Here is a 24,039-nt window from a genome sequence, read left to right as displayed (position 1 = left end):
CTTTTACATTTAGTAATATATACAGGAGAAAAGGTTACTAGTCCCTTGCTCCCAGCATTTTAGTCGCCTCTTACAACACGCATGGCTTACGGAGGAAGAATTCTGTTCCACTTCCCCATGGAGATAAGAGGAAATAAACAAGAATAAGAACTAGAAAGAAAATAGAAGAAAACCCAGAGGGGTGTGTATATATGTGCTTGTACATGTATGTGTAGTGTGACCTAAGTGTAAGTAGAAGTAGCAAGACGTACCTGAAATCTTGCATGTTCATGAGACAGAAAAAAGGACACCAGCAATCCTACCATCATGTAAAACAATTACAAGCTTTTGTTTTACATTCACTTGGCAGGATGGTAGTACCTTTCTGGGTGGTTGCTGTCTGCCAACCTACTACGTAGGGCTTGGCAGTCTTATCCCCCTATAAATTTTAAATATTTAAATTTTTTTTTAATGTACAGTATACCGTATATGAGGGTCCCGCTTATATAGTAGGTTGGGTTCTGGGCTATCGCTCTGAAGCGAAAATTGCTGTAAAGTGAAACATTATTACAACTTATAAGTAACCCACAGATTAGAGATAAAACTTGGATAACATTTTGATTCATCTTGGAGTATTACTAATTTGTGGTGTTAATGTAAGAATGGCTGTGATGTTACCTTAGTTTTGTTGCCAATTATTGGGCTTGTTTCCAATAATAGAATTTAGTAAATATTATGATTCTTAGCTAAAGGTTGGCAGATGCATTTTGTTATTGGTTCTGCCTCTTGCAACTACTGGACCATTATGATGTGGCCTTATATGCACTAGAAAACAAACAGAATGCAGATGTAGTATACACAAATTTTGCAAAAGCTTTGACAAGTGCGATCATGGTGTAATAGCGCGCAAAATGCCTGCTAAAGGGATTACTGGCAACGTGGGCAAAGGGATCTTCAACTTTCTAACTAATTGAACACAGAGTAGTGGTAAACAGGGTTAAATCGGAAGCTGCCATAGTGAAGTGTTCTGTTTCACAAGGCACAGTAATTGCCCCCCTATCCTGTTCATCTTCATATACATAGACAGAGATGTAAACCATAGCACTGTATCATCCTTTGCAGACGATACTAGGATCTGCATGAGTGTGTCATCCATTGAGAACACGGCAGATCTCCAAGAAGATATAAAGCAAGTTTTCCATTGGGCAGCGGAGAACAATGTGATGTTCAATGAAGACAAATTCCAACTACTCTGTTATGGAAAACTAGAGGAAATAATAGCTAGAACTGAGTACATATTCTACAAACTCTAATCACACAATAGAGTGGAAAAATAATGTGAAGGACCTGGGAGTGGTAATGTCTGAGGATCTCACCTTCAAGGATCACAACAGTGCCACTATCATATCTGCGAGGAAAATGATAGGATGGATAATTAGAACATTAAAGACAAAAGATGCCAAGCCAGTTATGATCCTTTTTAAATCACTTGTTCTCTCTAGGCTGGAATACTGCTGTACATCAACATCTCCATTCAAGGCAGGTGAAATTGCAGATCTAGAGAATGTACGGAGAACCTTTTCTGCACATATAAGTTCCATCAAACACCTTAACTACTGGGAATGCTTGGAACACTTGACTTGTACTCACTGGAGCACAGGCGAGAGAGGTGCATCTTAATCTACAATTGAAAAATCCTTGTGGGACTGGTCCCTAATCTGCACACAGAAATCACTCCCTACGAAAGCAAAAGACTTGCAGGCGATGTAAAATACCCCCAATGAAAGTAGGGCGCCATTAGTACACTAAGAGAAAATACAATAAGTGTCCTGGACCCAAGGCTGTTCAACAGCCTCCCACCAGCCATAAGGGGAATTACCAATAGGCCCCTGGTTGTCTTCAAGAGGGAGCTGGACAGATACCTCAAGTCAGTGCCGGATCTGCCGGGCTGTGGTTTGTGCGTTGGATTACGTGCAGCCAGCAGTAACAGCCTAGTTAATCAGGTCCTAATCCACTGGGAGGCCTGGTCATGGACCGGACCATGGGAGCGTTAATCCTTGGTATACCCTCCAGGTAGGTACCCCTTTTTTTTCACTTTCAAATGCATATACTGTATAAGCCTGAAAACATGTTTACGCTATCATATACATGTATTAAATCAGCGGTAGAGCTAGGCCTAAATAATGCATATACAGTACACACAGTGTCAGTGGAACGCCTTCCAACTGAACAAAGAAACTAATGGAAAAATAAATAAATAAAGAAATGACTAGGAAAAATAAGAATAATGATTTTTGAGGATTTTACTTAAAATTTAAATATAATAAAAAAAAAATGGCCTTCAGTTCTTGTAGTTGGGCAGGAGTAGGTATGGCCCTGGATAGATCTTCTGATATTATTGATGTATGTTATCCAGGGCGGATGGTGATAATCCGATGTTTTGGAATTTCCTACCACTTGGATGGAGCACCACAAGTAGAATAGGTAAGGGCCGGTAGTAGTAGAATAATGTTAATAAGTATTATTAACATATGTCTTGCTCCTTTATCTGGCGTCTATCCTGGAAGACCACGCCAGGAACAGAGCTGGTAATAAGAAAAAATAAACTGGTTACCCATAGTCATGATAATATAACATTTAAGAATGGAAAAGAATGATAAATGCCAAAATCATTACTGATAACCAGCAAACAAAAGAAAGAAACAAACAGTGATACTCCTGGTATATCACCCTACCTGATTAGGAGAAGAGTGGAGGTGAAGTGACTCTCCAAACTTCAACCCACACCAGGTAAGGTCAATATTACCAGGAGTAGAAACTTTAACAAATCGGACACCAGGAACTAGTTTCGCCCCAGCCCACCAGACGGGGGGGGGGGGGGTGCACGCGACGTAACTAATGGTTCCTGGTTGCCCGAACAACCTTAACCCCACTTACACCTACTTTTCCCTCACACTTACCTTTAAAATGTTTTCATCCTTAGCTTATAGTGAGTGGTGAATATATTTGTAGTAAGTCTGAATAAATGAAGAATGGGAATAATTGAAAACTGCTCCTTTAGTGAAACACCATAAAGTGAAGCACTGTAAAGCGGGTCACTCCTGTATACATAATGTTTCAAAGTCAGTTCTCTGACACCTTGTTTTATACAGCACATTTTACCATTTGTTTAAAATTTAGTAAAATAGTTTTTTTTAACCCTTTCATTAGTTGCTTTTGTTTCCTTGAATTTTTAACAGATCTTTTTCAAGAATTAATTAAAAACTGCTGCATGATCACTGAAGATGTTAGCAGGTTATAGTTTGTCAGGTGTTGCTCATACTATCACTAGTAACAACCTGTCAGGTGTTAACAGGTTATATTTTGTCAGGTGTTGCTCATACTATCACTAGTAACAACCTGTCAGGTGTTAACAGGTTATATTTTGTCAGGTGTTGCTCATACTATCACTAGTAACAACCTGTCAGGTGTTAACAGGTTATATTTTGTCAGGTGTTGCTCATACTATCACTAGTAACAACCTGTCAGGTGTTAACAGGTTATATTTTGTCAGGTGTTGCTCATACTATCACTAGTAACAACCTGTCAGGTGTTAGCAGGTTATAGTTTCTCCGGTATTGTTCATACTGTCACTATTAACAACTTTTTCAGTATTGTGTTCAAACACATGTTCATGGTTTATTATTTCAACCTGTCAGGTGTTATAAATACTATCACTAGTAGCAACCTTAGGTTTCAATATTTTGTCATGATACTATCACTTGTCAGGTTTAACAGGTTATATTTTGTCATGTTGCTCATAAACTAGTAGGGTGACAGGTTATATTTTGTCAGGTTGAGTAACAACCTTTCAGCACATTGCTCATAATCACTAGTTCATAGCTCATACTATCACTAGTAACAACCTGTCAGGTGTTAGCAGGTTATTGTTCATACTGTCACTATTAACAACTTTTTCAGTAAACACATGTTCATGCGTTTATTTTGATAAATTGGAAATGGGTAACAAGAGCACATTAACATAGTTATGTAGAGCATTTTGGGCAAGGTTAACCTAACTTGGGTTATTGTCTAATAACCCTTTCAGGGTCGAGAGGCCCTCTCCAAAACTTGTTCTCAGGGTCGAAAATTTTTCGGAAAAAAAAAAGATCGTTTCTTATGAAAAGATAAGAGAATCTTTTCCCAATCATAATGACACCAAAAGTATGAAATTTGATGGAAAGCTTACGGAATTATGCTCTTGCGAAGTTAGCGGTCTCGACGATGTTTACGCATTGGCGATTTTGTCCTCTTTGAGCCCTATTTTCGGCCAATTCCAGTGTACTAGTGGACAAAAATCATAACTACAGTGGACCCCCGCATACCGGACGCATCGCATACCGTACAATCCGCATACCGGACGCTTTGATCGCAAAAATTTTGCCTCGCATACCGCCCAAAAACCCGTTCACCGCCCTTCGTCCGAGACGCGTCCAATGTGCGGCCTGAGCCACGCTCACATGTTCCGCCGGTGGCATTGTTTACCAGCCAGCCTCCGCGGTAACATCCAAGCATACAATCGGAACATTTCGTATTATTACAGTGTTTTTGGTGATTTTTTCTGGAAAATAAGTGACCATGGGCCCCAAGAAAGCTTCTAGTGCCAACCCTACAGCAATAAGGGTGAGAATTACTATGGAGATGAAGAAAAAGATCATTGATAAGTATGAAAGTGGAGTGCGTGTCTCTGAGCTGGCCAGGTTGTATAATAAACCCCAATCAACCATCGCTACTATTGGTGGTACAGCTGCTGCTGCTGCTGTACCACCTTCAGCTGCTGCTGCTGCTGTAGTACCGTCTGCTGCTGCTGTAGCATCGTCTGCTGCTGCTGTAGCATCGTCTGTTGCTGCTGTACCACCGTCAGCTGCTGCTGTAGCATCGTCTGCTGCTGCTGTAGCATCGTCTGTTGCTGCTGCTGTAGCATCGTCTGTTGCTGCTGTAGCATCGTCTGTTGCTGCTGTACCACTGTCAGCTGCTGCTGTACCACCGTCAGCTGCTGCTGCTGCTGTAGCATCGTCTGCTGCTGCTGCTGCTGTAGCATCGTCTGCTGCTGCTGTAACATCGTCAGTTGCTGCTGTAGCATCGTCTGCTGCTGCTGTAGCATCGTCTGTTGCTGCTGTAGCATCGTCTGTTGCTGCTGTACCACCGTCAGCTGCTGCTGCTGCTGTACCACCGTTGTTGGTGTGGCTTATTGAGAATACCAAGAAACAATTAACCCCAGAGGATTTGCCACCCAGGATAACCCAAAAAAGTCAGTGTCATCGAAGACTGTCTAACTTATTTCCATTGGGGTCCTTAATCTTGTCTCCCAGGATGCAACCCACACCAGTCGACTAACACCCAGGTGAACAGGGAAAATGCCTGGAACTAGTGCTCATATTGGTGAATTTAGAGCCAGCAAAGGTTGGTTTGAGAGATTTAAGAATCGTAGTGGCATACACAGTGTGATAAGGCCTGTTCTGGAAGAAAATACCAAACAGGACCTACAGTACTCAGGAGGAAAAGGCACTCCCAGGACACAGTGTCTCATCAGTCATTGCTGCATCTTCAATAAAGGTAAGTGTCATTTATTCTTCATTTAGTAGAGTAGTACATGCACAATATATATTGTGCATGTACTACTCTACTATTGTGCATGTATCCTTCTCTTTGTGTGTAGGAAAATGTATATTTCATGTGGTAAAATTTTTTTTTTCATACTTTTGGGTGTCTTGCACGGATTAATTTGATTTCCATTATTTCTTATGGGGAAAATTCATTCGCATACCGAACATTTCGCATAACAGCCAGCCCTCTTGCACGGATTAAGGTCGCTATGCGGGGGTCCACTGTATTTTGCTAGAACTCCATTTTTTCTGTCGAATGAGTACAAGAAACCACCCATTTACAGATTTCAACTATGCAACAAAGTGGTCAGAATTTAGCAATTTTGCCAATTTCACACAAATTTCTAAAGATGCCAGTTTCCAGATAGGGTCCAGAATAAACAAGAAAGACATTCCTGGCACTAAAATAACATTTTCTCTGTTCATTAGTCATGTCCCCAGGCCCCTCTTACATTCTTTTGCTTTCCACTTTGAATTTTTATTATCACAAAACACAGAAGATTTACTGTTATGCAGACTAGTGCATTAGTGTAGAAATGGTATAAATAATATCAGCGCACTTGTGAAAGAATATTAGACTCACCAGTTGACGTGTATTGGACGTGTAGCATGATTTGTTTACTTTGAACTTTGGCAAAAATTGAAGATTTCTGCTACTTTGAGCTCAATTTCAAGGTACTTTTCCTTGTAAAACCAATCAAAATTGTCTCAATTTCTGTAATATATCTTCCATTCTATAAAATGAGACCAGGAAAACTAGAATACAACAATAAATACCATACGAAAATACATTGCAAAGTCACTGTTTTAAACCAAAAACAGTCAGTTTTTTTTTCTCATTATGCACTGTGTGCTGCAGGATTTTTTTATACTGTGCACACTGACCACATAGACCCATTCTTTCATATGTAGGCCTACCAGCTTTCTCTCACTAGATTTGAGGGCGCTAGAATTTAGGCATACTAGTACGTCAAAAACCCTGGTGCATTAGCCGTACTAGTACGTCAGAAACCCTGAAAGGGTTAAGTTTAGAGGTAATATCTTTTACATTAGCTGACATTATAGGTACTATTTTGTACATTAGATGACATTCAGTTTAGGTACTAGAGTTCATTTCTGTACAAGAACTCAAAAAATTAATTTGGTTTATAGTCTAGTAAGGTTATAGGTACAATGTTTTACATGACATTGTAATCATGAACTATTCACAGTAATAATTTCATAGCTAATTTCTAAGTATAAATTTAAAGGGAAAATAACTTGACTCGGTGAAAATAAGAGTTGCTAAATTTGAGAATCAAGAGTAGGTACATGTTTACACTGTTATTACTTAATGATTAACAAAAACAAACAAGCAGGTAGACTATCTCGTTGAAGCTTGATTATGAATGCAAGTAATATATGCATTAAGAATATACGTAGTTTTATAAAAGAAATTTAAGGTTGAAAGAATTTGTAAGAATATTTCAGCATAATTGTTATTAGGTATTTTTAACACTAGTTTTGAAGCAACAATATACCATCTCAAATGAACATGATTTCTCTACCTTAGAAAAGCTGACATTTCTGTAACAGATTAGATAAGTGTCCTTAACACATATATACATGTGGTGCATATATTGTATGTTACTATTACGTTATTGTGCATTTTTTTTTCTACTAGCTAATACCAGATACCTCATACTTTTTATTTCTTTTTAATTGCTATTAATTGCTCATAATTTTGTGTTGCAAGTCAAATCTTACTCCTAAATTAATGTTATTCATGGTTGCTACCTGTCCATTTAATTTTGTTACATTATTGTGCAATTCCCAAAACTATCATTTGCTAGCTAGTACCAACTACCTTATATTTTTTTTACTTTTTATAGTGCAATTAATTGCTCAACTTATTATATATTACAAATCAGATCTTACTTTGTCTTATACTTAATTCTAATTATAGATTCACTATAAATCTTATGATTACAAGCATTGATCCTGATACCAACCTCTTATTGAATGACTTAAATGAATTAAACAGTAACTGTAATTACTACACAGCAGAACAGTGTCAGATCTTTAGGCAAATATTACGATGACCTCACAGCATTACTAAATTCCCTGCATGCCAGTATGTCCATCATTACTCTCACCAAAACCTGGCTAAAGCCTGATACTACAGATGTCTGTGCCATTCCTGGTTACACAGCCATACACAACTGTAGACCAGACCAACAAGGGGGTGGCACAGCTATATACTACTCAGACCATCTAGAATGTATCAATAATACATGCACAAGGGATGAACATGGGGAATATATAACAGCTAAATTCAAATCCAAATACCTACAAAAACATATCAGTGATAAACATCTACAGAGTACCACAGTCAAACATTAGCCGTTTTAGTGAAAACCTAGGAAGTATGATAACTGATGCACACATGAATAAAGATCACTTACTACTCTCAGGTGACTTCAATATAAATCTCCTGCAAGACCAGGACCCACATGTTACTGAATTCACAAACGCTATGAGTAACTGCTTGTTGCTACCAACAGTAACAAAACCTACAAGAATTAGAGACTAGTGTTTCCCTACTAAACCACATCTGGACCAACACCATATCCCATTTAAAATCAGGCATAATCACAGATAATACCACAGACCACTACCCTACCTTCCTTATAACTAATCTAGGCAAATTACCCCAAGACTACTAGAGTCACTTTCAGACTTCATAATGAGGCAGCGATTAATAACTTCACAACAGCAATGACAAACATTGACTGGCACAGTGAGCTAGAAATCTATACAGATATTGACAAATATATTAATAATTTTCTAAAAAAGACCCAATACCTCTGTAACAAGCACTGCTCTAAAAAAAACTAAGCAGATGACAGCTAAGAGACTGAACAGTCCCTGGCTAACGCCCAGCATCCTCAAATCCATAAATACAAAGCACCTATAAGAAAAACAGTACAGAATGGGTCACATAACCAGAGACCAAACAAAACGTTACTCATCAGTCCTAACCAGCCTGATAAGAAGGGGTAAAAAATTGTATTATGAGAACAGATTATCCAACTTAAAAGGTGATATAAAAAAGACCTGGAAAACCCTATCAGAAATTCTAGGAACAAAAAAAAACATCAGGAAATAGCACAATTGAACTAACGAAACCAGATGAACCCCAACTCCCACCAACTGAAACAGCAAACAGACTCAATGATTTCTTCTCCATCATAGGAACAACCTTGCCAATAAAATCCCAAGCTCAAATACCCCACCCAAAGACTACCTCACTGGCAACTACCCGAACACACTGTTCCTAGCTCTGACCCAACAGAAGTCTCCCTTATTATCAACACACTAAAAAACAAGACAGGAGATTTAAATACCTTACCACCCTTTATATACAAAAAAGCGTCACAATTGCTGTCACCAATCATTGCAACACTAACAAATCCATCGAATCCTCTACCTTCCCTACAGTTCTCAAAATAGCGAGGGTCACCCCGATCCATGAAGGAGGAGACCAAACAGACTTAAATAACTATAGGCCAATATCCAACTTACACCCTCTCTCTAAAATCTTCAAAAAATTAATTCATAAGCGAATATATTCCTACCTCATCTCTCACAACATACTCAACCCCCGTCAGTTTGGGTTCAGGCCTAATAAAAATATGAATGATGCTGTTATACACATGCTAGAACAAGTATACACTGCACTAGAGAAAAAAGAAGTCCCACTGGGGATCTTCATTGATTTACGTAAACTTTTGATAAAGTTGACCATGATTTGCTCCACATAAAATTGTCTCACTATGGTATAAGAGGGCACTCCCTCAACTACCTAAAGTCATACCTCAGCAACAGAAGCCAATATGTGTACACAAATAGAGCAAGCTGTTCCGCACAGCCAATTACATTTGGTGTCCCACAAGGAAACGTCCTTGGTCCTCTTCTCTTTCTCGTTTACATAAATGACCTATCAAATGCGTCGTAACTACTCAAACCCACACTATTTGCAGATGATACTACATATGTCTTCTCTCACCCAAGCGCGTCCTTGGTCCTCTTCTCTTTCTCGTTTACATAAATGACCTATCAAATGCATTGTAACTACTCAAACCCACGCTATTTGCAGATGATACTACATATGTCTTCTCTCACCCAAGCCCAGTCATGCTAACCAATGCTGTGAATACTGAATTACAGAAAATATCTACCTGGATGATGACTAACAAACTTATTCTCAACATTGACAAAACCTACTTCATTCAGTTTGGAAACAGAGCTACAGATGTCCCTCTTAACATAATGATAAACGAATCACCTATCACAAAGCCTATCACAAATCGCAGATGTGTAAACATTGTCGAGATCGCTAATTTCGTGAGAGCATAATTCCGTAAGTTTTCCCTCAAATTTCATTCTTTTTGGTGTCTTTATGATCGGGAAAAGATTCTCTATCTTTTCACAAGAAAAAATAATTTTTTTTTTTTTTTAAATTTGGGGACCTTGAGAACAAGTCTCGGAGAGGGCCTGTCAATCCTAAAAGGGTTAAATTCTTGGACCTTGTAGACAAGTTTCAGATCGGGGGTCTAGACCCTGAAAGGTTAGGGGAGGTGCCTGGGTGACAGTGAAGGCCTCTTGATATGGGAATTACAGCTGTCCATTTCCTCTGATCAAATATAATTTCCTTCTATTTCCCATGTGCTGTGTGACCCCTGAAGGGTTTATTGCCTCCTCATGAATATAATTATTATATTTTCGGTATCCCACAATTTTTTTAAATTTCATAGTCATCTAAACTGAGATGACTATGAAATTTGGGTGACCTGAATGCTAACATGAAAGAGTATGTTTTAGAGGTCAAGTAGGCAAGTTAAGAGTTCTGAGAAGAAGGGGAGGAAGTAAATAAAATGGGGGGCCCTCTAAGTTGCTAATAATAGTGGATAATGATCATTATTTAGTGGTAGATATAGTAGTAAAAGGCAGATAGAATACAAGGAAAATGGTGTCAGTGAGTAAGATACACTTTTCTGTTTTAATCAGTTTTTGCCTTCATTTTTAACAGATGTGTCGAGTTTTGTCCTGAAGTAAATATGGTAATTACTGGATCATGGGACTCCAATGTAAAACTTTGGGATCCACGTGGACCACGCGAGGTTGGCACATTCCAACAGCCCAGTAAGGTATGTGTAATGTGGGCAAACACACCTACTTAGTCCAACAAGTCATGTGTAATATGTAAAAATTCTCTGTAGTTAAATTTTGCTGGAACCAATTAGAAACAGCATGGAAATTGAACCTATATATGAGAATTGGTTTTCTGTGCATCAGAAAGAGGATACACTGCAAGATAACTCAAAAAGGGTCAGGATGACCCGAAAAAGAAGAAACACTTTCACAGTCACTCTCACTATCACTGTCTTGCCACACGTGCTCCAATTCTAAGGTTCAGATGCTCATCTGCCGACAAGTCCACTCCCAAATATCTGAACACATTCATTTTCTCCATATTCCCTTCTTCCAATGTGATATCCAGTGTTTCATTAGTAATATATACAGGAGAAGGGGTTACTAGCCCCTTGCTCTGTGCATTTTAGTCGCCTCTTACAACATGCATGGCGTACGGAGGAAGAATTCTGTTCTGGTATCCCATGGAGATAAGCAGAAATAAACAAGAACAAAAACTAATAAGAAAAAAGAAGAAAACCCAGAGGGGTGTGTATACAGTAGAACCCCACTTATATGGCAGATTAGGTTCCAGGCTACCACCGTAAAGCGGAAATCGCCGTAAAGTGGAACACCCTTTTTTTCCACTTATAAATGTAGGGTCAGAGGTGAGTAAATGAGATAAATCAGTGAAAGAGAGAGAATGAGTACATGAGAGAGGACACTTGCGGAGTTATGTAAACAAACCAGGCATATGCGAGTTTTGTAAACAAACCAGGCAAACACGTTTGGTTGGTGTACAAGTTGTCTCTTCGTTGATATGGTAGAATAAATAAGGAGGAACACTCCTTTTCTCATGTAACACCATTTTTAGAAGAAATGACTCTCTGAGTTAAGGCATACAAAAGGAAAAATTTTCTACCGTTACCCCCAGTAACACATTTTTCTCTTATGTTGGACTAGAGAAAGCATTATTCTTGCCGCCACTCGTACAAGTTGTCTGGCTACCACATCTCATATATATGTTTGTTTATTCTACTGTGGGGTGTATTTATCATCTTTAAATGTTATGTATCATGTTTATTATATAATTTTGAAAAAAATCTGAAAATATCATAGTGAAAATGTGTATATTAACGTAATATACAACATTTAGTGAAACTCGGTGATTATTATTGAGTATTATTATTCTTTCTTCTTTCAACACACCGGCCATATCCCACAGAAGTGGGGTGGCCCAAAAGGAAAAACAAAAGTTTCTCCTTTTACATTTGGTAATACAGGAGAAGGGGTTACTAGCCCCTTGCTCCTGGCATTTTAGTCGCCTCTTACAACACTCATGGCTTACGGAGGAAGAATTCTGTTCCACTTCCCCATGGAGGTAAGAGGAAATTAACAAGAGCAAGAACTAGAAAGAAAATAGAAGAAAACCCAGAGGGGTGTGTATATATATGCTTGTACATGTATGTGTAGTGTGACCTAAGTGTAAGTAGAAGTAGCAAGACGTACCTGAAATCTTGCATGTGTATGAGACAGAAAAAAAAAGACACCAGCAATCCTACCATCGTGTAAAACAATTACAGGCTTCCGTTTTACACTCACTTGGCAGGACGGTAGTACCTCCCTGGGCGGTTGCTGTCTACCAACCTATTACCTAGGAGTATTATTATCATCATTACTAATGTGGCGTCTCGAGACATAACAATCTTACAGATTTTAATATGTACCTGCATGCCAGCACAGTGTGTAAGTTTATTTAGATACAGGTATACATAAGTATAATTATCAGAGTATATATAAAATATGAAATATCTTTTAAAAACACTTGAAATTTTGGAGTTTCCAGACATAATGGAGAGACGTGGTGCTTATGGAGCTCACTGAGAATGTAAGCAAACCGGGTGGGGCATGGTGACCGTATTAGAAAGTCAGGTGGGGGGAGTCGTATAGCGAGTTTTGGTCATAATTTGAAATGTCCGTATTAGCGGAGCGCCATAAAGTGAAACGCAGTAAAGCAGGGCCCTACTGTGTATATGATTCTACATGCACATGTAGTGTGACCTAAGTATAAGTAGAAGTAGCAGGATGTACCTGAAACCTTGCACGTTTCTTCTTTCAATGCACCGGCTGTATCTTACCGAGGCAGGGTGGCCCAAAAAGAAAAACGAAAATTTCTTTTTAAATTTAGTAATGTATACAGGCAGAGAGGGTTACTAGCCCTTTGCTGCCAGCATTTTAGTCAGCTCTTATGACAAGCATAGCTTACGAAGGAAGAATTCTATGCCGCTTTCCCATGGAGATAAGTGGAAATAAACAAGAACAAGAACTAGTAAGAAAATAGAAGAAAACTCACAGAGGGGTGTATATATATGCTTGTACATGCGTGTGTAGTGTGACCTAAGTGTAAGTAGAAGTAGCAAGGCGTACCTGAAATGTTGCATGTTTCTTGCTTTCTTTCAACACATCGGCCGTATCCCACTGAGGCAGGGTGGCCCAAAAGGAAAAACGAAAGTTTCTCCTTTTACATTTAGTAATATATACAGGAGAAGGGGTTACTAGCCCCTTGCTCCTGGCATTTTAGTCGCCTCTTACAACACGCATGGCTTACGGATGAATTCTGTTCCACTTTCCCATGGAGGTAAGAGGAAATAAACAAGAACAAGAACTAGTAAGAAACTAGAAGAAAACCCAGAGGGGTGTGTATATATATGCTTGTACATGTATGTGTAGTGTGACCTAAGTGTAAGTAGAAGTAGCAAGACGTACCTGAAACCTTGCATGTTTATGAAACAAAAAAAGACACCAGCAATCCTGCCTTCACGTAAAACAATTGGTTTCTGTTTCACACTCATTTGGTAGGATGGTAGGACCATCCTGGGTGGTTGCTGTCTACCAACATACTACCTGGACTGAGCCCAATTATGCTTACAAAAGCTTTTAACTGCTTTCATTACCACCTATTCCATACACTTGCAGTATCTGCAGCATTGCTTCCCTATCCACCCTAAACAAAAACTTGCATTTTTTTCTTTTTAACACGTCGGTCATTTCCCACTTGGGGCAAGATGACCCAAAAAAGAAAGATTTTAAACACTTTCACCATCACTCGTACATAATCACTGTCTTTGCAGAGGTGCTCAGATACGACAGTTTAGATGTCCCTCCAAACTGCCAGTATCTCAGACCCCTCCTTTAAAGTGGAGGCATTGTACTTCCCACTTCCAGGATTCAAGTCCAGCTAACCGGTTTCCTTGAATCCCTTCACAAAATATTACCCTTCTCGCACTCCAACAGCTCATCATGTCCCAAAAATCATTCGTCTCCATTCACTCCTAACACTCTCATGCACGCTTGCTGGAAGTCCAAGCCTCTCACCCACAAAACCCCCTTTACCCCCTCCGCTTTCCTTTCCCTACAGATTTTTATGCTCTCCAATTCATTCTACTTTGTTCCATTCTCTCTAAATAGCCAAACCTCCTCAACAACCCCTCTTCAGTCCTCTGACTAATGCTTTTAGTAACTCCACACCACCTAATTTCCACACTACGAATTCTCTGCATAATATTTAGACCACACATTGCCCTTAGACATGACATCTCCACTTCTTCCAGCTTCCTCTTTGCTGCATCATTTATAACCCATGCTTCACACTCATATAAGTGTGTTGGTACCACTATACTCTTGTACTTTTTTTTTTTTTTTTTTTGTCTCCACAGATACTTCAACGCACCAGTCACCTTTTTTCCTTCATTAGTTCTATGGTTAACCTCATCCTTCATAAACCCATCTGACAATTCAACTCCCAAATATCTGAACATAAGAAAGAAGGAACACTGCAACAGGCCTACTGACCCGTGTGGAGCAGGTCCATGTCCCCCCTCCCACCACCCCCGGATTAGCCCAATGACCCCCCCCCCCCAGATTAGCCCAATGACCCCCTCCTCCCTGGATTAGCCCAATGACCCACCCAGTCTGGTCACCTCCACTCAAGGAAGGAGCACTGCACCACACCCAGCAGCACAAGCCCACACCCGCCCACACCCACTCATGTATTTATCTAACCTATTTTTAAAACTACACAATGTTTTAGCCTGAATAACTGTACTCGGGAGTTTGTTCCACTCATCCACAACTCTATTACCAATTTTCACCATGTTATTAACATCCCCTTTATTTATTCCTGTTTTCCATTTATACATCTCGATCATATCCCCCCTAATTCTATGCCTTTTGAGAGAGTGCAGATTCAGGGCCCTCAGTCTACAACCCAGGGCATCATGGGTTTAGAACAGGTCGCTCCTGTCTGTCTCAACTATTGGATCACTACGACAAGGTCCTAGATGCACTAGAAGACAAAAAGAATGCAGATGTAATATATACAGACTTTGCAAAAGCCTTCGACAAGTGTGACCATGGCGTAATAGCGCACAAAATGCGTGCTAAAGGAATAACAGGAAAAGTCGGTCGATGGATCTATGATTTCCTCACTAACAGAACACAGAGTAGTCGTCAACAGAGTAAAGTCCGAGGCAGCTACGGTGAAAAGCTCTGTTCCACAAGGCACAGTACTCACTCCCATCTTGTTCCTCATCCTCATATCCGACATAGACAAGGATGTCAGCCACAGCACCGTGTCTTCCTTTGCAGATGACACCCGAATCTGCATGACAGTGTCTTCCATTGCAGACACTGCAAGGCTCCAGGCGGACATCAACCAAATCTTTCAGTGGGCTGCAGAAAACAATATGAAGTTCAACGATGAGAAATTTCAATTACTCAGATATGGTAAACACGAGGAAATTAAATCTTCATCAGAGTACAAAACAAATTCTGGCCACAAAATAGAGTGAAACACCAACGTCAAAGACCTGGAAGTGATCATGTCGGAGGATCTCACCTTCAAGGACCATAACATTGTATCAATCGCATCTGCTAGAAAAATGACAGGATGGATAATGAGAACCTTCAAAACTAGGGAGGCCAAGCCCATGATGACACTCTTCAGGTCACTTGTTCTATCTAGGCTGGAATATTGCTGCACACTAACAGCACCTTTCAAGGCAGGTGAAATTGCTGACCTAGAAAATGTACAGAGAACCTTCACGGCGCGCATAACGGAGATAAAACACCTCAGTTACTGGGAGTGCTTGAGGTTCCTAAAACTGTATTCCCTGGAATGCAAGCGGGAGAGATACATGATTATATACACCTGGAAAATCCTAGAGGGACTAGTACCGAACTTGCACACGAAAATCACTCGCTACGAAAGCAAAAGACTTGGCAGACGATGCAACATCCCCCCAATGAAAAGCAGGGGTGTCACTAGCATGTTAAGAGACCATACAATAAGTGTCAGGGGCCCGAGACTGTTCAACTGCCTCCCAGCATACATAAGGGGGATTACCAACAGACCCCTGGCAGTCTTCAAGCTGGCACTGGACAATCACCTAAAGTCGGTTCCTGACCAGCCGGGCTGTGGCTCGTACGTTGGTTTGCGTGCAGCCAGCAGCAACAGCCTGGTTGATCAGCCTCTGATCCACCAGGAGGCCTGGTCACAGACCGGGCCGCGGGGGCATTGACCCCCGGAACTCTCTCCAGGTAAACTCCAGGTAATAGGGAAGATTTCTGATACATGGGATCATCTTTGCCATCCTCCTCTGTATTTTTTCCAGAGCATTTATATCCATTCTGTAATACAGTGACCAGAACTGAGCAGCATAGTCTAAATGAGGCCTAACCAAGGATATATAGAGTTGAAGAACAACCTGAGGACTTCTATTATTTATACTTCTAGTTATGAAGCCAAAAATTCTGTTAGCTTTATTACGAACACTAATGCACTTTTTCTTGGTTTTAGGTTACTGCTAACCAGAACTACTGAATCATTTTCGCAATCAGTAGTATTAAGGTCTACATTATTTAGTTTATATTTTTTTTATAACAAGTCAGCCGTCTCCCATCGAGGCAGGGTGACCCAAAAAGAAAGAAAATCCCCAAAAAGAAAATACTTTCATCATTCAACACTTTCACCTCACTCACACATCATCACTGTTTTTGCAGAGGTGCTCAGAACACAACAGTTAAGAAGTATATACGTATAAAGATACATGACATATCCCTCCAAACTGCTAATATCCTGAACCCCTCCTTTAGAATGCAGGCATTGTACTTCCCATTTCCAGGACTCAAGTCCGGCTGCATAAAAATAACCGGTTTCCCTGAATCCCTTCGCTAAATATTACCCTGCTCACAATCCAACAGATGGTCAGGTCCCAAATACCATTCGTCTCCATTCACTCTTATCGAACACGCTCATGCACGCCTGCTGGAAGTCCAAGCCCCTTGCCCACAAAACCTCCCTTACCCCTTCCTCCCAACCTTTTCGAGGACGACCCCTACCCCGCCTTCCTTCCCCTACAGATTTATATGCTCTCCCATGTCATTCTACTTTGATCCATTCTCTCTAAATGACCAAACCACCTCAACAACCCCTCTTCTGCCCTCTGACTAATACTTTTATTAACTCCACACCTTCTCCTAATTTCCACACTCTGAATTTTCTGCATAATATTTACACCACACATTGCCCTTAGACAGGACATCTCCACTGCCTCCAACCGCCTCCTCGCTGCTGCATTCACAACCCAAGCTTCACACCCATATAAGAGTGTTGGTACTACTATACTTTCATACATTCCTTTCTTTGCCTCCATAGATAACATTTTTTGTCCCCACATACACCTCAACGCACCACTCGCCTTTTTTCCCCTCATCAGTTCTATGATTAACCTCATCCTTCATAAATCCTTCCGCCGACACGTCAACTCCCAAGTATCTGAAAACATTCACTTCTTCCATACTACTCCTCCCCAATTTGATATCCAATTTTTCTTTATCTAAATCATTTGATACCCTCATCACCTTACTCTTTTCTATGTTCGCTTTCAACTTTCTACCTTTACACACACTTTCAAACTCATCCACTAACCTTTGCAATTTTTCTTTAGAATCTCCCATAAGCACAGTATCATCAGCAAAAAGCAACTGTCAATTCCCATTTTGAATTTAATTCCCAATAATTTAATCCCACCCCTCTCCTGAACACCCTAGCATTTACTTTTACAACCCCATCCATAAATATATTAACCCTTTGACTGTTTACGGCGTATAAATACGTCTTACGAGCCACTGTTTCTGACGTATATATACTCAATAATTCTAGCGGCTTCAAATCAAGCGGGAGAAAGCTGGTAGGCCAACATGTGAGAGAAAGGGTCTGAGTGGTCAGTGTGCACCACATAAAAAAAAATCCTGCAGCACACAGTGCGTAATGAGAAAAAAAAACTGATCTTTTTTTTTGGAATAAAGCGCCAACTTTGAGGTGTATTTTCGTATAGTATTTATCGTTGTATTCATGTTTTCATAGTCTTAGGTGATAAAATGGAAAACATATTACAGAAATAGAGATGATTTTCATTGCTTTGACGATGAAAACGACCTTGAAACTGAGCTCAAAGTAGCGGAAATGTTCGATTTTTACCAATGTTCAGGAGTAAACAAATCACACCACACGTCCAATACACGTCAACTGGGGAGTCTAATATTCTTTCACTAGTGCACTGATATTATTTATACCATTTTTACAATAATGCAGTTGTTTGCATAACAGTAAATTTTGTATTTTTTTGTATGAATAAAAAATCAAAATAAAAGCAATGATAATATAAGAGGGGCCTAGAGATGTGACTAATGAACAGAGGATATGTTATTTTAGTGCCAAGAATGTCTACCTTGTTTATTCTGGACCCTATTTTGAAATTGGCATCTTTTTTAATTTGCGTGAAATTGGCCAAATTGCCAATTTCTGACCACTATATTGGGTAGTTCAAATTGGTAAATGGGTGGTTTCTTGTACTCAGCTGATAGATAAAATGGAGTTCTAAAGAAATAGCTATGAATTTGGTCAACTGGAACAACGGAATTGGCTGAAAACAGGGCTTAAAGTTGGTGAAATTGCCGATACGCATATGTTGCCGAGACCGCTAACTTCGCAGGAGCGTAATTCCCTGAGTTTTCGACCAAATTTCGAACTTTTGGTATCATTACCATCAGGAAAAGATTATCTGTCATTTCATAAGAATTTTTTTTTTTTTTCAAAAATTTATCGACATAGAATGACAGTTTCAGAAAGGGGAATGCGACAGTCAAAGGGTTAAACAACCATGGTGACATGACACATCCCTGTCTAAGACCTACTTTTACCAGGAAGTAATCTCCCTCTCTTCTACACACCCTAACCTGAGCCTCACTATCCTCATAAAAACTCTCTACAGCATTTAGTAACTTACCACCTATTCCATATACTTGCAACATTTGCCACATTGCTCCCCTATCCACTCTATCATATGCTTTTTCTAAATCCATAAATGCAATAAAAACTTCCCTACCTTTATCTGAATACTGTTCACATATATGCTTCAATGTAAACACTTGATCTACACATCCCCTACCCACTCTGAAACCTCCTTGCTCATCTGCAATCCTACATTCTGTCTTACCTCTAATTCTTTCAATTATAACCCTACCATACACTTTTCCTGGTGTACTTGGTAAACTTGTTCGTCTATAATTTTTACAATCTCTTTTGTCCCCCTTCCCTTTATATAAAGGGACTATACATACTTTCCGCCAGTCCCTAGGTACCTTCCCCTCTTTCATACATTTATTAAACAAAAATATCAACCACTCCAACACTGTATCCCCCCCTGCTTTTAACATTTCCGTCATTATCCCGTCAGTTCCAGCTGCTTTACCCCCTTTCATTCTACGTAATGCCTCGTGCACCCCTCCCTCACACATATCCTGTTCTTCTTCACTCCTAAAAGATGTTATACCTCCCTGGCCCCGCTTCTCTTTCTTCGTCGACATTTAAAAGTTCCTCAAAATATTCTTGCCATCTACCCAAAACCTCCATCTCCCCATCTACTAACTCCCCGACTCTGTTTTTAACTGACAAATCCATTCGTTCTCTAGGCTTTCTTAGCTTGTTTAACTCCAAAAATTTTTCTTATTTTCATTAAAATTTCTTGACAGTGCCTCTCCCACTCTATCATCTTCTCTCCTTTTGCACTCTCTCACCACTCTCTTCACCTTTCTTTTACTCTCCATATACTCTACTCTTCTTATAACACTTATGCTTTGTAAAAACCTCTCATAAGCTAACTTTTTCTCTTTTATCACACCCTTTACTCCTTCATTCCACCAATTACTCCACTTTCCTCCTGCACCCACCCTCCTATAACCACAAACTTCTGCCCCACATTCTAATGCTGCATTTTTAATACTATTCCAACCCTCTTCAACCCCCCCACTACTCATACTTGCACCAGCCCACCTTTCTGCCAATAGTTGCTTATATCTCACCCAAATTTCCTCCTCCCTTAGTTTATCTACTTTCACCTCCCTCTTGCTTGTTGTTGCCATTTTCCTCTTTCCCCATCTACCTCTTACTCTAACTGTAACTACAACTAAATAATGATCCGATATATCAATTGCCCCTCTATAAACATGTACATCCTGGAACCTACCCATCAACCTTTTATCCACCAATACATAATCTAACAAACTACTTTCATTACGTGCTATATCATACCTTGTAGTGGACCCTCGACCAGCGATATTAATCCGTTCCTGAGAGCTCATCGTTAATCGAAATTATCGTTAGTTGATTTAATTTTCTCCATAAGAAATAATGGAAATCAAATTAATCCGTTCCTGACACCCCAAAATATTGAAAAAAAAAAATGTTACCACATGAAATATTAATTTTAATACACACAGACTGAAGAAGACATGCACAGTTACATGACACTTACCCTTATTGAAGATCTGGTGAAGATTGATGGGATGGGAGGAGGGGAGAGTGTTGATCTTCTTAGTGTTTAGAAGGGGAATCCTCTTCCATTAGGACTTGAGGTAGCAAGTCTTTTTCCGGGGTTACTTCCCTTGTTCTTTTAATGCCACTAGGACCAGCTTCAGAGTCACTGGACTTCTGTCGTACAACATATCTGTCCATAGAGGCCTGTACCTCCCGTTCGTTTATGACATTTCTAAAGTGTTTCACAACATTGTCAGTGTACAGGATGCCAACACGGCTTGCAGTAGCTGTGTCAGGGTGATTTTCATCCACAAAGGTTTGCACTTTAAGCCACATTGCACAGATTTCCTTAATCTTAGAAGTACGCAATTTCTTCAATTTCTTTATCCCTTCCTCCGAAGCAGTTTCCTCATGCGTGGCCTCATGCTGATGATGATGATCATCAGGTTAGTTCTTCATTGTCCTCCTCCACCAACTCATCCACATCCTCCCCACTAACCTCCAACCCCAAGGACTTCTCCAGTGCCACAATGGATTCCTCATCTGGCATAGGATTCTCAGGGTTAGCCTCAAACCCTTCAAAATCCCTTTTGTCTACACATTCTGGCCACAGCTTTTTCCAAGCAGAGTTCAAGGTCCTCTTAGTCACTTCCTCCCAAGCCTTACCTATAATGTTTACACAATTGAGGATGGTAAAGTGATCTTTCCAAAACTCTCTTAGTCAGTTGAGTTTCTGAGGTCACTACAAAGCACCTTTCAAACATAGCTTTTGTGTACAGTTTCTTGAAGTTGGAAATGACCTGCTGGTCCATGGGCTGCAGGAGGGGAGTGGTATTAGGAGGCAAAAACTTCACCTTAATGAAGCTTATGTCCCTAGAAAGTCGCTCTGCCAAGTCTGAAGGATGACCAGGAGCATTGTCTAATACCAGGAGGCACTTAAGGTCTAATTTCTTTTCAATTAGGTAATTTTTCACAGTGGGGGCAAATGCATGGTGTAACCAGTCATAGAAAAAGTCCCTAGTGACCCATGCCTTACTGTTTGCCCTCCACAGCACACACAAATTAGCCTTGAGGACATTGTTTTTCCTGAACACTCTGGAAGTTTCAGAGTGATACACCAATAAAGGCTTCACTTTGCAATCACCACTAGCATTGGCACACATCAGCAGAGTAAGCCTGTCTTTCATAGGCTTATGTCCTGGGAGTGCCTTTTCCTCCTGAGTAATGTAGGTCCTGCTTGGCATTTTCTTCCAAAACAGGCTCGTTTCGTCACAATTAAACACTTGTTCAGGTTTCAGTCCTTCACTGTCTATGTACTCCTTGAATTCATGCACATATTTTTCAGCTGCTTTGTGGTCCCAACTGGCAGCCTCACCATTCCTTATCACACTATGAATGCCACTACGCTTCTTAAATCTCTCAAACCAACCTTTGCTGGCCTTAAATTCACTCAAATTACCACTGGTTGCAGGCATTTTTTTTAATTAAATCGTCATGCAACTTCCTAGCCTTTTCACAAATGATCGCTTGAGAGATGCTGTCTCCTGCTATCTGTTTTTCGTTTATCCACACCAATAAGAGTCTCTCAACATCTTCTATCACTTGCTATCTCAGTTTCGAAAACATAGCTGCACCTTTGGCAAGAACAGCTTCCTTGATTGCCGTTTTCTTGCCCACAGTAGTAGGGATGGTTGATTGGGGTTTACTATACAACCTGACCAGCTCGGAGACACGCACTCCACTTTCATACTTAGCAACGATCTCTTTCTTCATCTCCATAGTAATTCTCACCCTTTTTACTGTAGGGTTGGCACTAGAAGCTTTCTTGGGGCCCATGGTGACTTATTTTGCAGGTGCAATCACTGCAAAGGCTGTGATAATATGAAATGTTCCAATTGTATGTTTGGAAGCGACCGCGGTGGCTGGCTGGCTTGTAAACTCTGGCACCCATGGGACAAGTGAGGTGCGCTCAGGCCAAAGTGGACGCGTCTCGAACGGAACGAATAGCGTTGGTCGGGTTTTTTAGCGCTAGTCGAGGCAAAATTTTTGCGATAAAATGTATCGCTAGTTGGATTTATCATTAATCGATGCCCTCATTGGTCGAGGGTCCACTGTATATTTATTTATCCTCTTCTTCATAAAATATGTATTATTTTTTTTTTATTTTTTTTTGTCAACAAGTCGGCCGTCTCCCACCGAGGCAGGGTGACCCAAAAAAGAAAAAATCCCCAAAAAGAAAATACTTTCATCATCATTCAACACTTTCACCACACTCACACATTATCACTGTTTTTGCAGAGGTGCTCAGAATACAACAGTTTAGAAGCATACACATATAAAGATACACAACATATCCCTCCAAACTGCCACTATCCCAAACCCCTCCTTTAAAGTGCAGGCATTGTAGTTCCCATTTCCAGGACTCAAGTCCGACTATATGAAAATAACCGGTTTCCCTGAATCCCTTCACTAAATATTACCCTGCTCTCACACCAACAGATCGTCAGGTCCCAAGTACCATTCGTCTCCATTCACTCCTATCTAACACGCTCACGCATGCTTGCTGGAAGTCCAAGCCCCTTGCCCACAAAACCTCCTTTACCCCCTCTCTCCAACCCTTTCGAGGACGACCCTTACCCCGCCTTCCTTCCCCTATAGATTTATATGCTTTCCATGTCATTCTACTTTGATCCATTCTCTCTAAATGACCAAACCACCTCAACAACCCCTCTTCTGCCCTCTGACTAATACTTTTATTAACTCCACACCTTTTCCTAATTTCCACACTCCGAATTTTCTGCATAATATTTACACCACACATTACCCTTAGACAGGACATCTCCACTGCCTCCAACCGTCTCCTCGCTGCTGCATTTACCACCCAAGCTTCACACCCATATAAGAGTGTTGGTACTACTATACTTTCATACATTCCCTTCTTTGCCTCCATAGATAACATTTTTTGACTCCACATATACCTCAACGCACCACTCGCCTTTTTTCCCTCATCAATTCTATGATTAACCTCGTCCTTCATAAATCCATCCGCCGACACGTCAACTCCCAAGTATCTGAAAACATTCACTTCTTCCATACTCCTCCTCCCCAATTTGATATCCAATTTTTCTTTATCTAAATCATTTGATGCCCTCATCACCTTACTCTTTTCTATGTTCACTTTCAACTTTCTACCTTTACACACATTCCCAAACTCATCCACTAACCTTTGCAATTTTTCTTTAGAATCTCCCATAAGCACAGTATCATCAGCAAAAAGTAACTGTGTCAATTCCCATTTTGAATTTGATTCCCCAAAATTTAATCCCACCCCTCTCCCGAACACCCTAGCATTTACTTCCTTTACAA

At 40.2% G+C, this 24,039-nt stretch overlaps 1 protein-coding gene across 2 annotated transcripts in view; it reads left to right on the top strand.

Moving 5' to 3' along the window:
- Bub3 (mitotic checkpoint protein Bub3) overlaps positions 1-24,039 on the top strand; it is a 123,659-nt gene that overhangs the window by 35,054 nt on the left and 64,566 nt on the right. For both annotated transcript variants that reach the window (XM_070099955.1, XM_070099954.1), the window contains one exon: positions 10,696-10,813. In XM_070099955.1, coding sequence (XP_069956056.1) covers positions 10,696-10,813 — 118 coding nt within the window. The remainder of the gene's footprint in view (positions 1-10,695; positions 10,814-24,039) is intronic.

This window comes from Cherax quadricarinatus, chromosome 70, assembly GCF_038502225.1.
Source record: "Cherax quadricarinatus isolate ZL_2023a chromosome 70, ASM3850222v1, whole genome shotgun sequence".
Lineage (NCBI taxonomy): Eukaryota > Metazoa > Arthropoda > Malacostraca > Decapoda > Parastacidae > Cherax > Cherax quadricarinatus.
Note: the sequence above shows the minus strand (reverse complement) of the source record. Positions and strands in the feature narration are given on the sequence as shown.